Genomic DNA, 15,369 nt, shown 5'->3' with positions numbered 1-15,369 from the left:
TTTAATTAAAAATTAGTAGGAGAATGTTTGATCAAAAGTTTAAAAGTTATAGATATTTGATTAAAAAATTCAAATTTGAGGCATCTATATCAAATGCCCCTTATCAGGCCAAATCATGACTTTATTCGAAAATTTTGTGAATTTCATAATTTACTAATTGTTGCCTTTCAGAAAAATAGTTTAGTTGCCTGCATGTTTAATTCGTGAGCGGCATATTTGAAGATAGATGAAAAATGCCACACACATTGCCTCTCACGTACTAATTTCATATAAATAATATTGTGATTGAGTTATATATTTGTCTTAAATCACAAAATTAAAATTCCGACAATAAAACCATACGAATAAGTGAGACTTCGCAAAACTACGAGACCAAAATCAAACTTCGGTCTTAAAATTATTTCTCGTCTCCGAGGGAGAGAAAAATGAGAATAAAAAGAAAAATAAAAAAAGGATAATTTTTATCCTACTAACCTTATGTTTTGCAAAATTAACATTTAATTACATTTATATTTTTTCGTCCCAGTCTAAAGTTTAATATTTTTGTCACTTTCGTACTTCAAATTTTTTGATATTATTTAATTTCGAATTCCACATTGCTGGAAATTACCTAAAAAAAAGTAAAAGGAAAAGACTTTCTCTTTTAACAAGCAAAAAGTAGGGGAAAAAAGTGATAATTGGTCAGTTTTTTTTTCATTTGAATTCATTTCACTTGGTAGTTGGTCGGTCCCATGCCTCTCTGAAGCTCCTCTCAGCTTGTTGTAATCTGTGACTGTGACAAACTTCTCTGCAAAAATTCAAGCCTTAAGTGAAGTGAGTCTCTTTTTCTTTCCTCTATCACTTGTTTGCTTATGGTGTTTTTTGGCATTTTATGAAGGGGGTTGGGTGTGGGCTATTGTGATTATATGGCCACGTTTCTGGTAGAGACCTTGCTTAATTCTTTGGTGGGTGCTTGTTCTTTTCTGGGGTTTTTCTTTTCTTTTATCTGCTTCGTACACCGAGAGGTGGGGGAAGTAATAATTTTTGTTGTAAATTGAAAAAAAAAAACAGAGAGATTTTTCATCTTTTTTGTTGAATGAATAAAACCCAGATTTTTTTTTTTTGGTGAATTGGGTTTGTTTTAATTTGAAATTGTTGAAATAGGTCCAACTCGGACATTATTGTCTGCTTGTAATTCTTGAATTTTTTGTAGGATTTGGAATTTAGGTTCATTGGTGGGAAGTCTGTCAGCCAAGTGATTTGGGATCACTTGGAATTTTTCTGGGTTTTTGTTTTCTCGTTTCCCCAATCTTTGTTGTGCTTGAACTCTGAGTTTTTAGAGAGAGAAACTTGAACTTTGAGTTTTTAGAGAGAGAAACCCATCTGGGTAATTTGGAGATCTGGGATTTGCTTAGGGTCTTATGCCCCATGAGGACTTTCTTTCCCTCTGAGTCTGGTAAAGGATCACAGCTCAATGCCCTCAATCCAGAGTCATGGCTCCAGGTGGAAAGAGGGAAGCTTTCCAAGCTTCCATCAAACTCCTCCTCTTCTTCTATGTAAGTCATTCTTCCTAATTGCTTTAGTTTCAATAAGTATTTTTGATATTTACTTCCCAATTCACAATTTTGATTTTGATGTTATATTTTGGTGTGTATGTGCAAATTACTGTAGAGAATCTTTTATCAAGGTCGCCGAGCCGCCAATACTCCCGTTCTATAAACCTGTTGATTATGTCGAAGTTTTAGCTCAAATTCATGAAGAACTTGAGTTGTGTCCTCCACAGGAACAGTCGAATCTTTACTTGTTACAATTCCAGGTCTTTAGGGGCCTCGGAGAAGTCAAGCTGATGCGAAGAAGCCTTCGTGCAGCTTGGCAGAAAGCTAGCTCCATTCATGAGAAGCTCATTTTTGGAGCATGGTTGAAGTATGAAAAGCAAGGGGAAGAGCATATTTCCGACTTGCTTGCCAGTTGTGATAAATGTGCACTAGAATTTGGGCCAGTAGATATTTTGACTCAGCTTCCTATTGATGCAACTGTAAGTCGTACACATGAGAATATTTCGATGAATGGGAACGAAATACCAAGAAATGTCAGTTTTCGAATACAAGATGAGAAAGTAGATTGTGATAGGCAGAAAATATCAAGCCTTTCTGCTCCATTTCATGCCATGCTTAATGGGTGTTTCTCGGAATCACTTCGTGAGGACATAGATTTGTCACAAAACAATATCAGTGCATCAGGTATGAGGACAATCATTGAGTTCAGTATGACAGGCAGTTTGAATGAAGTCCCTACTCATCTTTTGTTGGAAATATTAATTTTTGCAAATAAATTTTGTTGCGAAAAGCTTAAAGATGTTTGCGACCGGAAACTTGCATCCTTGGTGTCTTCTAGAGAAGATGCGGTAGAACTCATGGAGTATGCTCTTGCAGAGAACTGTCCTGTCCTTGCTGCATCATGTTTACAAGTTTTCTTAAATGATCTTCCTGATTGTTTGAATGACAACCGAGTGGTGGATATATTCAGGCATGCTGATAGACAACAGAGATCGATCATGGTTGGGCAAGCCTTGTTTTCACTATACTGTTTATTAAGTGAAGTTTGTATGAACCTTGATCCGCAGTCGGATAAAACAGCTTGTTTCCTGGAACGGTTGGTAGAGTTTTCTGAAAATGATAGACAAAGAATGCTGGCATTCCATCAGTTGGGATGCCTGAGGCTCTTGAGAAAAGAGTATGACGAAGCTAAGTGCCTTTTTGAAGAAGCTTTAAATGCAGGCCATATATATTCAGTAGCAGGATTAGCGAGACTGAGTTACATTAAGGGCCATAAACTTTGGTCATATGAAAAGCTTAGCTCTGTAATCTGCGCTGTTACGCCGCTTGGATGGATGTATCAGGAGCGGTCCTTGTACTGTGAAGGTGATAAGAGATGGGAAGACCTTGAGAAAGCATCTGAGCTGGATCCAACTCTTACTTACCCTTACATGTATCGTGCGGCTACATTAATGAGAAACCAGAATGTTCAAGCTGCACTTGCAGAAATTAATCGGGTTCTGGGGTTTAAACTTGCATTAGAATGCTTGGAACTCCGGTTTTGTTTCTATCTTGCTCTTGAGGACTATAAATCAGCCATTTGTGATGTTCAAGCAATTCTGACTCTCTCCCCAGATTATAGAATGTTTGAGGGACGGGTGGCAGCATCCCAATTTCGCACACTTGTGCGTGAACATGTAGAAAATTGGACAACGGCAGATTGTTGGCTGCAATTGTACGATCGTTGGTCTTCAGTCGATGATATTGGATCCCTCTCGGTTATTTACCAGATGCTTGAATCTGATGCAGCAAAAGGTGTTCTGTATTTCAGACGGTCATTGCTTCTTCTCAGGTATGTTTTGGATCCCGAACATTTGTGGAGATTGTGATATAGTTCCTTTTATTTTGGTAGGTTCAATTTTTTGTTGGTTATGTTCCCAAAAGTTAATGGTATATCCTGAATAATATTGCCCCGCCTGTGTCAAACCTTAAGATTCAATTTTTGAGCAAGAAACCTTTTTGGTTCTGAAAACGTCAGTAGATATCTCATGTCTCCACTTGATCAGGTTGAACTGTCCTGAAGCAGCAATGCGAAGTTTACAATTAGCTCGTCAACATGCATCCAGCAATGATGAAAAGTTGGTTTATGAGGGGTGGATCTTATACGATACAGGCCATTGTGAGGAAGGGCTCCGGAAAGCAGAGGAATCTATCGAAATTAAAAGATCCTTTGAGGCTTTCTTTTTGAAAGCCTATGCACTGGCAGACTCTAGCCAGGATCCATCCTCTTCATCGATTGTTGTATCCCTCCTCGAAGATGCCTTGAAGTGCCCATCAGACAGGTTGCGTAAAGGTCAAGTAAGTATTTTTCAACCAAATCATGAAAATCTTCCTAACCCTAATTCCTGCTGGGATCGACTACTTGTCTCAGCATGTTCTAACCTTTCTATGGACCCCTCAATTTTTCATTTACCAGGCACTCAACAACCTTGGAAGTGTTTATGTTGATCGCGGGAAGTTAGACTTGGCAGCTGATTGCTACATAAATGCTCTAAAGATCAGGCATGCCCGAGCACACCAGGGCCTTGCTCGGGTTCATTTTCTCAGAGACGACAAGTCTGCTGCATATGAGGAAATGAGCAAACTGATTGAGAAGGCCCGGAACAATGCATCTGCCTACGAGAAGAGGTCTGAATACTGTGATTCCGAACTCACAAAGACTGATCTGGAGATGGTCACCCGCTTAGATCCGCTTCGGGTGTACCCTTACAGATATAGAGCTGCAGGTTCGATTTTTCATTTCTTCTTCAACACTCGTACGTTATTATCGTCAAAGTTTCATTTCAAATTGTATGAAACGGAGTTTCGTGTTCTTGATGGGAACAGTGTTAATGGATAGCCACAAAGAAGCAGAGGCCATTGCCGAACTATCAAGGGCAATTGCATTCAAAGCCGACCTCCACCTTCTGCACTTACGGGCGGCATTCCATGAGCACGTTGGAGACGTCTTGGGTGCTTTGCGAGACTGTCGAGCCGCTCTCTCTGTCGATCCGAACCATCAAGAGATGCTGGAGCTTCATAGCCGTGTAAACTGCCATGAACCATGAACCAGCGCGTTGTTGTGTATACTAGCATAGTATACGTGTGTTACCTCCGATGTCATCTCTCTTCTATTTTTTTATAGGTCAAAATTTTGTAATTTATGCGTTTGGCAATATATAATCCACCATGTTTTTCTCTTTTTCTTTGCCTACTCCGATCACCAACTTCACCGGCCTCCACCGCGTTCACCGGTTGCACGGGTTGGGCTCGGATTAGGGAAAAATATAAAATAATGCAGCCTAGACATACAATCCCACGGAAGACTCCAAGGTGACGGTGTTTCAAACCAATTATGCGATTTCATGTGAGATGTTAAACACATGACTACTCGTGATAAGTTGGAACACCGTCACTTTGCCATCTCCGTTTCACTACGGTGGGATCATTTTACAATGTGAGTAATGAGTATATGTTCGACATCCGATCATGTAACGGGCGCACTCTTTGGCAACCGTAGACCTTAAACCGAAAACAATAGACAAGGGCTTTCATCTTCACATGCGATAATACTAATAGTTCATATTTTGTTAACTAAACTTGTAATAATCCAACTTATCAAAGATATCAGCCGTTCTTTTAGAGAAAATATTTTTGAATTCCAAAAACACTTGAAGTGCTTCCTGCAAGAACCACTAGTTATGTGCTTCTTGGCACTTCAAGCGCTTTTTCAGGATTCACTTGCAATTTTACTAAAGATTTGGTTCCGAAAACATTTTCATCAAAAACCCTTTTAAAATGACTTCCAAACAAGCTCCTGATTGAACTAAATTATATTAAACTCTACATCTAAATGATCTTAACTAAACTTGTAATAATCCAACTTACCATAAATGACTTCCAAAAGCACTTGACGTGCTTCCTGCAAGAACCACCAATTATGTGCTTCTTGGAGGAAGCACTTCAAGTGCTTTTTCAAGATTCACTTGCAATTTTACTACGGATTTGGTTCCGAAAACATTTTCACCAAAAGCGCTTTTAAAATGACTTCCAAACGAGCTCTTGATTAAACTAAATTATATTAAACTATACATCTAAATGATCTTAACACCAAATGCTCATTTAACAAACTTCATCGGCAAGAGAGGCACAGATTCCACTTCGAGGAGATGCTACGTATGTGCACTCTTCCGTCAAACTTCTGTACACTTCCGAGCAAGAAACGAGCGCTGACGAAGAAAGCGTTGACAAGGTGAAAGCAAGTGCAGATGCTGCGTCCGCCAAAATGGCGGTACCGGTTGATTCACCAACACTGACGAAGCAATGTACCCCTCGGAGGAGAATCAGTAGGTGAACAATGTACATATTCGTATTTGTCCTATGAACTCATTCCCTGGGAGGAGGCTGGAAATATGGATGTTGCAAAGCTTCGTCAACGCTCAACCGCTCCTCCTGGTAGTTCAAATGTTTCAACTGTCACATTCACTAAAGCGAAGTGGTATTTTACTAGATAACCACATAGTAACAGATACTAAGTTTAACAAGTTCACCTAGGAAACTTGTGATGCCCTAAAGAGAGCAAAAAACTAATAGATGTAACTTACAGGGTCCCAGAGTAATAGCTGGCGCACCAACCTCATAGCCCAAACATTTGGAAACCTGCAGTTTCCAAGAAGCATGCGACATGTTATCCAACACGAATAGTACCATGTAAATTATTCTGATAAATAGAATAGATACAACCATTTACGGACCCTAGTTTAAGCGGATCTCTACTCTTTATTTGATGAGAGAAAAATTCTTCTGAGCATTTCCAAGAAGCTGGTGATCCTCGAGCCTAGTGGCAAAAGTGAAAACAAATTAGCTAAAAATGAAATTAAAGAGTATGTTGTCCTAATGACAGAATCCCAAAACCAATTAGGAATAAAAGATGGTAAACTCACCTGGCCCTCGGTTTGGTGATGTCGTAAGGAACTCCCGGGGATTAAGATGCACAACTCCATGAATGATCTAAGTCTGTCAACCAACAAATGTATGCCTAAATATAAATGGAGCTCAAGTTTGGCAACAGCATAGCCAAAGGCCCAAAGCATGTCTATAACAAAACAGAGTCTATGAAAGAGATCCGATCCGATCCAAATGTTTATTTCCCACGATTAAAGATGTAAGTAACATTGCCTTAAACTCACTTGTAGGCAAGCTCCTTTAAGCCCTCATTCCATCCCTGTAGATGCTGGTCTAAAAGAATGCGTGTGTAATCACTAATCTGGAAAACATTTGGTGATCCTAAAATCAACTCTAACATCACAACACCAACACTCCACATATCGTACCTGTGCAACAGACATGAGGTAAGATGCACATCTATCATTAGTACATAAGATCAATTTCTTTCACGAATGTAGATAAAGAACTAATTTACTAAAATTTCAACTTACTTCAACGTTGTGTTGGTGGACTTCCGGTACCAATTAGAATAAAGCAAGGCTTCCGGAGGAGTATATTCATTAGTCTGTTCAACTCTAGAGAAACACAAATCAATATATCCATCACAAACTCGTTACAATTTTGATTAATGGACAGATAATTCCCACAGTACAATACATACCTGGATGGTCCAGTAGAACCATACAAATGCTTTAAAGTGAACTCATCCAGTGCACTGCCAAAGTCAATAATGCGCCTAAATGATTTATCAAGAAGATATAAAGTTACTAGCACACTCAAATCAAAAGCACAACCTTTGGAATATATCAAGTTATATACTCCAAATAGTAAGGTGATCCTACATTTTGGTGGTGAAATTGTGGCCATTTGGAATTCCTTTCAGGCATCTCCCCGTGTTCTGCTCTTCAAAGCATAACACCATATTCTCTACAAAACATAAGAAAATTCAAGTAGGCAATTAATGGGAAAGATCTAGCTTCTATAAGCCGGATTTTGTAGACAAAGAGCTACTAGCATATGTTTCAGTTTCACTGACATAATGAAAATACCATTGGATCCTGTATGACTTGAAAGGTTCAAAATAAATTGTAGATTTAAAGGTGCATCTTGTTAGATATTTAAATTTGTCTGACTACCTCCCAAATACTCTTAAAATAATATTTATATTGGCCAACAAGAATAAAAAGACAATGCTAAGACAAGTACAACCAGCTCTAGCCAACTAATTTCCTTTTCAAAACTATTATACATATGTTTATGCAATATATGACCAAGGTGTAGTATAACATGACACCGATGAACTCACCAGGTTTGATATCTCTATGGGTAATATTACGGTCATGACAGGACTTCAACGCCATCAACTGGCCAAAATGAAAAAGATCAAGTATTAAAATAAATGCATTGGTCTAAAGGCACAAGAGCAGAAAAATGAATGTACGTGGTCCCATAATAAGACTGAAAAGAAACTCATGAAAACTTTGCCAGCATGATTTTTTTTTCAAACAAATTCAGTTTAAATACCAATAAAAGCAAGAAAGATTCACCAGTCTAAGTTATACTAGACAACTCCGTAGGCGTAGGGATAGTCACAAAGCACGTACTTGTATTAAAGCTAGCATACTTCACAAAGTTCAAAACACTGACACCCCAGAAGCGTTCGATGAAAAGAAATCTTCTGAACTAGATTAACTAGTAATTTGATGTTTTGTTGATAAAAAACTTCTCAGTGATATAAGATAGCAATATGTAAATCAGTAACGACGGAGCATAAAAAAAATTCAATGAAAATTAAAGACATGACACACCAATTGCCATATAAGACTGCGCATTTGCTCCTCTCCTGCTTCTGTTGTCTTCAACCAATGCCACCATTTTGATGGACGCAGCATCTGAACATGGTTCACTTTTTCAGCTCTTTCATCAGCATTAGTATCTTCTTCCACGGTATACATAATCTTCGATAAAGACACGCCCTCATAACGAAATACAAGCCATATTTCATTTGCTTGAGATTCAAAAGACTCTACATATCTAGCAATATGGTTCAACCCTTCTTCATAGAAATCTCCATGCAGTCTAAATCTGTCCTGGAACAAGTTCTCAAAAGTCCAACTGTTTCCGCTTCCATATGTCATTGAATCAGTTGTCTCTAACAAGCCATAGAAATCAAACCATGATTCATTCAAGACAGAGGTTGATGTTCCAGCTGATAGAGAACCTCCAAGACGACTAGAGGCATTTAGAAAAATTTCACCAAAATATTTTTCCCGTAAACCACTTAAGTAAACAGCAGCCCCTCTCTCCACCTGTTACAATTATCAACCACTTATTCTTAAATATAAAATTCTAGAAACTTTAAATCTTTAAAACATATTCGACAAGTAAATGCCAGAAAATTTTGAAACTTCACAGAAGCATTTACTTTATGAGTCAAAAGAGGAAACAAATAGTGAGAATGTAAATAATTCTTTGAATTCCATAAGAAAACTGAAAGTATCAATAAGTAGAGAATAATTATAGCCTTAACACTGCATTTCAGCACAAGCGCAGTAGGAAGACGAATTTCATTGAATATTCTGATACATGCATATAAAGATTTGCCAACAATAAAACATTTTCAAGAATAAAAATGAAATTAGACCAACTACGGGAAAAAGAATAGGCGATATGTTCACAATGAAAAGCTAGAATGTCATTACTATCGCAACATGAATGCTGAATTTTTACAATAATAAATCACTTTTTTTATCACAAAATTGAATTGATCAAATAATTACCATTATACGTTTTAAAATGAGCAAGTTTTCATCAGGAAGGCCTGCATAGCAATTATGAGCCAATCAGCTATTATCTTGGATATGAAAGTCAAAAAACCAAAAAAAAAAAACTAAATGAGATGCTTTTATTTTTCTCACTTGAATTTGAAGTGTTGTTGCCTTGATGACAGTTCCAATTAAAAGCCAGCCACACTTCACCATATGATCCACGACCAAACCTCTTCTTTAGTACATACCTGACAGGTAGGAAGGATAATGTTTCTTAAATGTCTGTTCTAAAAGCCAATAAGATACTGTTTCAATGCATATGTGGGAGGTTACCAATAGTTTAAAAGGATAACATAAGCATAAATGCAGAACATATACAACACTACAAATGATTTTCAAAGCAACCTCTGCCTTACTTTTTATTCCACATCATCAAATTCTGATATATGCACATAAAGAATGATGATTCTAGACTACAGAACAAGAATGATGATTCTAGACTACAGAACAAGAATTTCATTATTCTCTGAATAAAATCCTAACAATTAAAAAATGGTTTTCCACATGGTACTGCTCTTCTGGACCCCTTTGTATCTCTTTCATAGTTTGTGCAAGTATGCATGACGTCAAAGAGATCAAGATACTCATAATATTTCCATATTCATATTTGTACCATATTTCAAGTGCTTCACAAAATCTAGTAATAGGTAGATTGTGGCTGCTTAACGATTTAGCAGTTGTATTTTGTATACAGATCAGGTGAACTACTTACACACATACAAATGATGGTTTCAAGATGACTCTCTTATGTCGAAGTCACCACATGTTAGCATTCAGAACCATTTGACAAAGGTCACGGCAGAGACAATCAAGTAGAGAAAGCATCTTTACCTGCTGTCAGGCATTGAATATTCAGATCCATTAGCTGAACCAGCATCAAGGAAAGGAACTGATTCAATCAATGCAAGAAAACTTGCAAAGCCTTCAGGATTTGTGCATTGATCTTTAGCATTGTCAACAGTAATTCCAAGGTACATGCAAAAATTCTGGTCATGGTACAAATTTAGACGTCCACCTAAAACAAAAGGGAAACATTCAAGTGGGTCTGTATAACAGATGCAATTTGTTATATGACATTCTTATTCAACGGTACATCGGGAATCTGTATCTCATATACTAGCATGTTGAAGTGCTTATTTGTGTGTAAACCTGGCCAACATAATAATAACAAAGAAAGAGGAGAGATGTTTAGATTAAAAATTAAACAAAAACAGGTTTTAGAAAAACTTCACAGGCTTGCCATCCAAGTAGAAGCAACAATAACATTGCAAGTTATTAAGGCTCAGTAAAATTTGATCACCGATGTGGAGCTAAGTTTGAGTTGACACCGTACACTTACCAAACTGTTGGTCAAAGGCCTCAGGAAGAGCCTGAGGCAGGTCATACACAAAATATTCATGCTCATCCTTCTCTTGCAACATGTACTCTGCATGTTCATCAAGGTTCTCAGATAGATAGAAACAGCCAACATAGCCATGTTTTCCTTTTACCTAGAGTAAGAAAAACAGTCAAAACCTGGATGAGAATACTCCAATTACAACCCCTCCAGTTGAGAAAAGAGGACGAGGCTTACCAATAACCTGTCAAACTTGGCAACAACTGGATGAGCATACTTCAATTGCTTTAGGTCATATGCAAAGTCATTGGCTGATCAAGGTAACAAAAGTAACCATGAATGCATTAGGAAATTAACAATCACCAAAAGTGTATGCAACAACCAAATGAGAATTTTAAAAGAACAATGAATTCCATTTAATGACATCCTAAATAAGAATTGATTTGTATTCTCCTACAAATGAATTCCAAATCATCAATGTGATTGATATCCAAAGAAGGTTTAAAAGCATAAGGGACCTGAGCCTTCATAGGTGGACTCCTGCAGTCCTAATGCTGGGTAATTTGTGTCTCCTTCTCCAACTGACCTTTCCTTGAACAGATTACCAGAAATCCCTGTAGATACCAATGGAACAACAACAGCTGCCACGTTATCCATGCTGCCCTTTTCAAATGCAGTATTCACTATGCAGTCAGCTAATGAGTATGAACACAAGGAAGAGATCTCTGATCTCCCAGAATCATAACTCTGTACTTCCCACAACAAATCACAAACATCCTGCACGCTCAGCTTCTCAAAAACTCCATCAGATGCAGCCACAAGATAGGTATCATTTACAGTTAGGGGTTGCCAATCAGTCAACTCAGGTGCAGATATGACGCCATAACTGATGACAATCCAGTGCAAATGTTAAATTGCGTGCAAACGTAATTCAGGTTTCTATGAGATGAAACCAGGGAATGCAAATTATTACACCTAAATCAGAATCTCCTTCCAACAAAGAAAAGAGTGCAAAATTTGCATATTTTTCTGTTGCTTGTGAACCTCACCTTTTAAAGGAGACGTCACCAATAGCTCTGGAAATAGCCAGCTCACCATTTACTCGAGGCACACCACCCCATTCAATAACATAGCCACCCGCAGTTTCCACACGTGATTTTTCATCGTATCTGTCAGGATGATGATCACTTGTCAATTCTTTAACAGAAAAATGCACCATTCCAGTGGAGGAAGCCAAGTCAAGGTTTTTATTGTTTCTTTGACGTGAAAGAGCACCATTACGTCTTTCCTGCCTGTATAATCTTAAATAAGCGGCTGCAACATAAGTACAAGAAAATAAATAAACTCCGCCCCATTCTTATATAGTGAAATGTAAACTAAACAGTACCACAGTAAATCATACTCCTACTCTGACATACAAGAATTGATTTGAGAGAGCGAGAGAGAGAAATAATAACTTAAACATCTCATTATGCCATTTTTCACTCAAAATAAAAGTGCATTAAAACAATAAACAGCTGCATTTAAGAAACCCTTCTGACCTTTAGCCTCTGCATGAGATTGAAATTTTTCCGAGCACAATAACGCCTTTGAGTCTCCAATATTTGCAACTAAGATTTGACCATCAGCAAGTAGTACAATTGTGGCTGTGGAGCCCGAAACCAGATTCTTTCTGGATGCTTCCTTCATAATCAATATAAGGACCATCAATACAAGACCAATTAGATAAAGCATTATTTGAACTGGGCAAACAACATCATGTAAAACATACCTTAGAAAACTTTGCATCCATATCATGAATTGCCCTCAATAATGCTTCTTTCAAAATTTCAAAGTGAAAAGAATCATCAAGATTTGCTTGGAATGAATGCTTAAACCTAAGAAATCATTAACCAACTAGAGATAAGTACCAAAATGGTTTGTCCAGAAAGCCTCCAAAAATAAAGGAACATAAAACAATCTATTCCTTCACGGGTCTATGTAAGTTATTCACGTAAAACAGTGGAAAGCATTTCAGTGGTTTGCATCAAAAGCTTCACATCATTAAATTGAGTAAAAAATTAAAAACCAAAGATCCTTCTCTTCAAGAACCAAATAACAAAGACGGGGCTAATTACATTGAAATGTACCTTCCAAGATTCAATTCATGCCGATCGAGTAGGCCATCCCAATTATACCATTGGAAAAGAAAATGATGATCTGTATTAGTCTGCAAACTTCCTGAAGCTTTCTTCAAGATAGCGGAGTAGGATGCATCGATGAGAAAATACGTATGCAAAATGAAATACTCCAGCAAAAGCTTTGAAGCCATTTCACTAGCTTCATCCCCATTATGCCCATCAAAAACAGCAACAATTCCCACTGTAACCTCCTTAATCCCCACTTTCCCTGCCCCAATTTCACATGCCAAACATCAGAAGAAAAACCCAATAGCACGAATTGATCAAATCGCAACAAAACCAATCAAATTCATAATTTACAATACAGACGCTAGAGAGAGAGAGAGAGAGAGATTGGGGCGCTTACCAGGGAAGGGAATGCGAACGTCGAGAGAGCAGAGAGTGCGATCCTCGAGAGACTTCCGGCGGCCTTGAAGCGTTGCGGTCTGGCAGCGGGAGGCGGTGGTTCGAGAGTGGGAGGAAGCATACTCGGAGTGCGTCCAGCGAGGGCATTTAGGGGATTGAAAGACCGCCGGAGCGCCACCTTGTTTGTAGACCGTCAAGCACGTCGACGATTCGGCGTGAGAGGGCGTCGCAGCGGCTAGTAATAGTAATATTAGAAATCCAAATAGGAGGAATTGGTGAGGTCTGGAGCCCTTCATCAACTGCCACTCTGCTCTCTCCTCTCCTACTATCCGTTGTAAAAATTCAATTTCTAAAGAACGACGATGGGAAACCGTGAACCCGCGCAACCCCGATGCTTTCCTATTGCCCCTTTTTTTTTTTTTTTTTTTCTTGAGGTGGCACAGAGAGTCTCAAATTTTTTGAGAGTCCCACTCAGTTCCTGTGTCATTTATCCTCGTTACGAGAGTGTCACGAGAGATTTGAAATTAATAAAAATAATTTTAATTTTGATTATTTTGTGAAAAATTTTCGTTAAATAATTACCAAATGACAAAATAATTGATGGTTAATGTAAGAGTTATGTCAATCTTTAAGAACATTTTGACTAAAAAAAAAATTTCTTAACATGCGAATGTTTATATACTCCATAAGCAACTGCCTCCACAGTGCGGCTTTCCATATCACAATTGCAAATATTACTTGGGGTATATTCAATTGGGAATTTGAAAGATTTTAATGGATTTTTACGAAGTTTAACTGATTTGTAGAGATTCTATGTAAAATTTTGATTCAATTCCCTCGAAATCTCATGAGAAGAAGTGAGATTTGTAGATGCTTAAAATATACTACAAAATCTCTTCAATTCCCTATAATTCCTCAACTTTTCCAAATTCTCTATATTCTAATTATTATTGAATACACTTAGAATGTTATAAACTTCTTTAAAATTCTAATTGAATACACCCGGATTTCTAAGGATTTTAATAAACTATATTAAAATCTTGATTGAATACCTATTGAATTTTAAAGAATTATTTACAATTCTGATTGAATACCATAAATTCATCAAAAGAATTAAAATCCCTCAAAATCTCAATTGAATACACCCCTTAGATGGTTATTTCATGAATCATGATGCCCAATCTCAGTGATCGACATTCATTGTACAACATTAATTATCCGAAATAGTATACAACTTTTGGAACATTTATGATCATATCCTCCCATCATAGTACCTCGCAAGTCGAGAGCCGATCCCAACAAAAATAAAATCTTCCGAGCAATATGCGATGTTTGTACTGCCTGCCATTAGATTGCCACCAAAATTCTTCCTGCCAGCAAATTATGGATCAGTTTTCTTCATTTGGAAATCATCAATGCGATTGATACCCGGGAGAAGGTTTAAAATACTCTCTTCACTTTAGAGCCTAACAGTAAAATTTTGAGCTTGAGAACATGCATAAACTGTAAAATTCCACTTTCTTCGCCTTTGAAAACGTGAGAATTGAGATGAGCAGGGAGGATAGGGAGGACTTGTGAGAGTAGATGTGGTGGGTTGGGGTCTTTATAAAGATCAGATATGGACACGTGGCTCGACGAGAGCAATTAAAAATCTTATCGAAAATATGAGGCACGTGAAGAATAAAGGAAAGATTGCATAAACAAATGAAATAAAAGAAAACGTTTCATCTCCCTGTTAAAAGCAACAACTTTTAGGCCTCGTTTGGTGGCTGGATGAGATAGGTTGCGATCAATTAAAATGACTTTGAGTCTAATTTGTTGTTTGTTGAATCAAAATGCGATATGGACAGGATTGGACTTGATGAGTTATGAATCCACACTGTCAATCCAATCATATCCTTAAGGCTCAAAATCTCATCCAGCCCATCAAACGGTCCTTAAGGCTAGTAGTTGATGCTTAATAACCAAAGTGGGCCGGCACTAGACTGGGCTGGAGAACAAGAGGAGCCCATGAAGCATCCTCTTGGGGTAGGCCAGCTCATTGAATTAACTACTTGGTGATGGTCCATACCACCTGGAAGATTTGATGTATATAATTATGTTCTTGTCTCTTTTGACGTTGTCGTCTCAGAAGATGAAGTGAATGAGAGGACAAAGTTGCTAGTGATCCTCTATCACAT

At 37.7% G+C, this 15,369-nt stretch overlaps 2 protein-coding genes across 5 annotated transcripts; one reads left to right on the top strand and one right to left on the bottom strand.

Moving 5' to 3' along the window:
- The first annotated feature begins 672 nt into the window (after positions 1-672).
- LOC114819143 (ETO1-like protein 1) lies at positions 673-4,755 on the top strand. Its single transcript, XM_029100333.2, has 5 exons — positions 673-1,535; positions 1,651-3,366; positions 3,581-3,872; positions 3,991-4,300; positions 4,401-4,755. Exons 1-5 carry the CDS (start codon positions 1,408-1,410, stop codon positions 4,619-4,621), a joined length of 2,667 nt encoding a protein of 888 aa, XP_028956166.2. The 5' UTR covers positions 673-1,407; the 3' UTR covers positions 4,622-4,755.
- Positions 4,756-5,597: 842 nt separating this feature from the next.
- Positions 5,598-13,634, bottom strand: LOC114824061 (uncharacterized). 4 transcript variants are annotated; one of them, XR_011579525.1, is made up of 21 exons: positions 13,191-13,634; positions 12,794-13,052; positions 12,436-12,541; positions 12,206-12,347; positions 11,714-11,978; positions 11,183-11,550; positions 10,902-10,975; positions 10,668-10,818; positions 10,160-10,343; positions 9,419-9,516; positions 9,281-9,321; positions 8,309-8,809; positions 7,807-7,864; positions 7,343-7,427; positions 7,162-7,236; positions 6,992-7,065; positions 6,743-6,886; positions 6,497-6,569; positions 6,308-6,390; positions 6,158-6,212; positions 5,598-6,005 (listed from the first exon to the last, which is right to left on the bottom strand). XR_011579525.1 is itself a non-coding variant. In XM_029100329.2 (21 exons), the coding sequence occupies exons 1-21, from the start codon at positions 13,483-13,485 to the stop codon at positions 5,940-5,942; spliced, it is 3,207 nt and encodes a 1,068-aa protein (XP_028956162.2). In that variant the 5' UTR covers positions 13,486-13,634; the 3' UTR covers positions 5,598-5,939. The 4 variants fall into 4 exon arrangements, 2 of the variants coding, with proteins under 2 accessions (XP_028956162.2, XP_028956163.2); XR_011579526.1 differs by having other exon boundaries at positions 7,162-7,215; XM_029100329.2 differs by having other exon boundaries at positions 6,992-7,075.
- Positions 13,635-15,369: the final 1,735 nt, after the last annotated feature.

This window comes from Malus domestica, chromosome 03 (assembly GCF_042453785.1).
Source record: "Malus domestica chromosome 03, GDT2T_hap1".
In the NCBI taxonomy this organism is placed as follows: Eukaryota; Viridiplantae; Streptophyta; class Magnoliopsida; order Rosales; family Rosaceae; genus Malus; species Malus domestica.
This window is presented reverse-complemented; position numbering and strand designations above follow the sequence as displayed.

Excerpts from the sequence above, each read along its gene's own strand:
- LOC114819143 (XM_029100333.2), top strand. The coding sequence starts at position 1,408 with ATGAGGACTTTCTTTCCCTCTGAGTCTGGTAAAGGATCACAGCTCAAT. Across the intron at positions 1,536-1,650 it reads AACTCCTCCTCTTCTTCTAT|AGAATCTTTTATCAAGGTCG; the intron begins GTAAGTCATTCT and ends AAATTACTGTAG. Across the intron at positions 4,301-4,400 it reads TTACAGATATAGAGCTGCAG|TGTTAATGGATAGCCACAAA; the intron begins GTTCGATTTTTC and ends TGATGGGAACAG.
- LOC114824061 (XM_029100329.2), bottom strand. The coding sequence starts at position 13,485 with ATGAAGGGCTCCAGACCTCACCAATTCCTCCTATTTGGATTTCTAATA. Across the intron at positions 12,348-12,435 it reads TGGATGCAAAGTTTTCTAAG|GAAGCATCCAGAAAGAATCT; the intron begins GTATGTTTTACA and ends TTGATTATGAAG. Across the intron at positions 7,428-7,806 it reads CCATAGAGATATCAAACCTG|AGAATATGGTGTTATGCTTT; the intron begins GTGAGTTCATCG and ends TATGTTTTGTAG.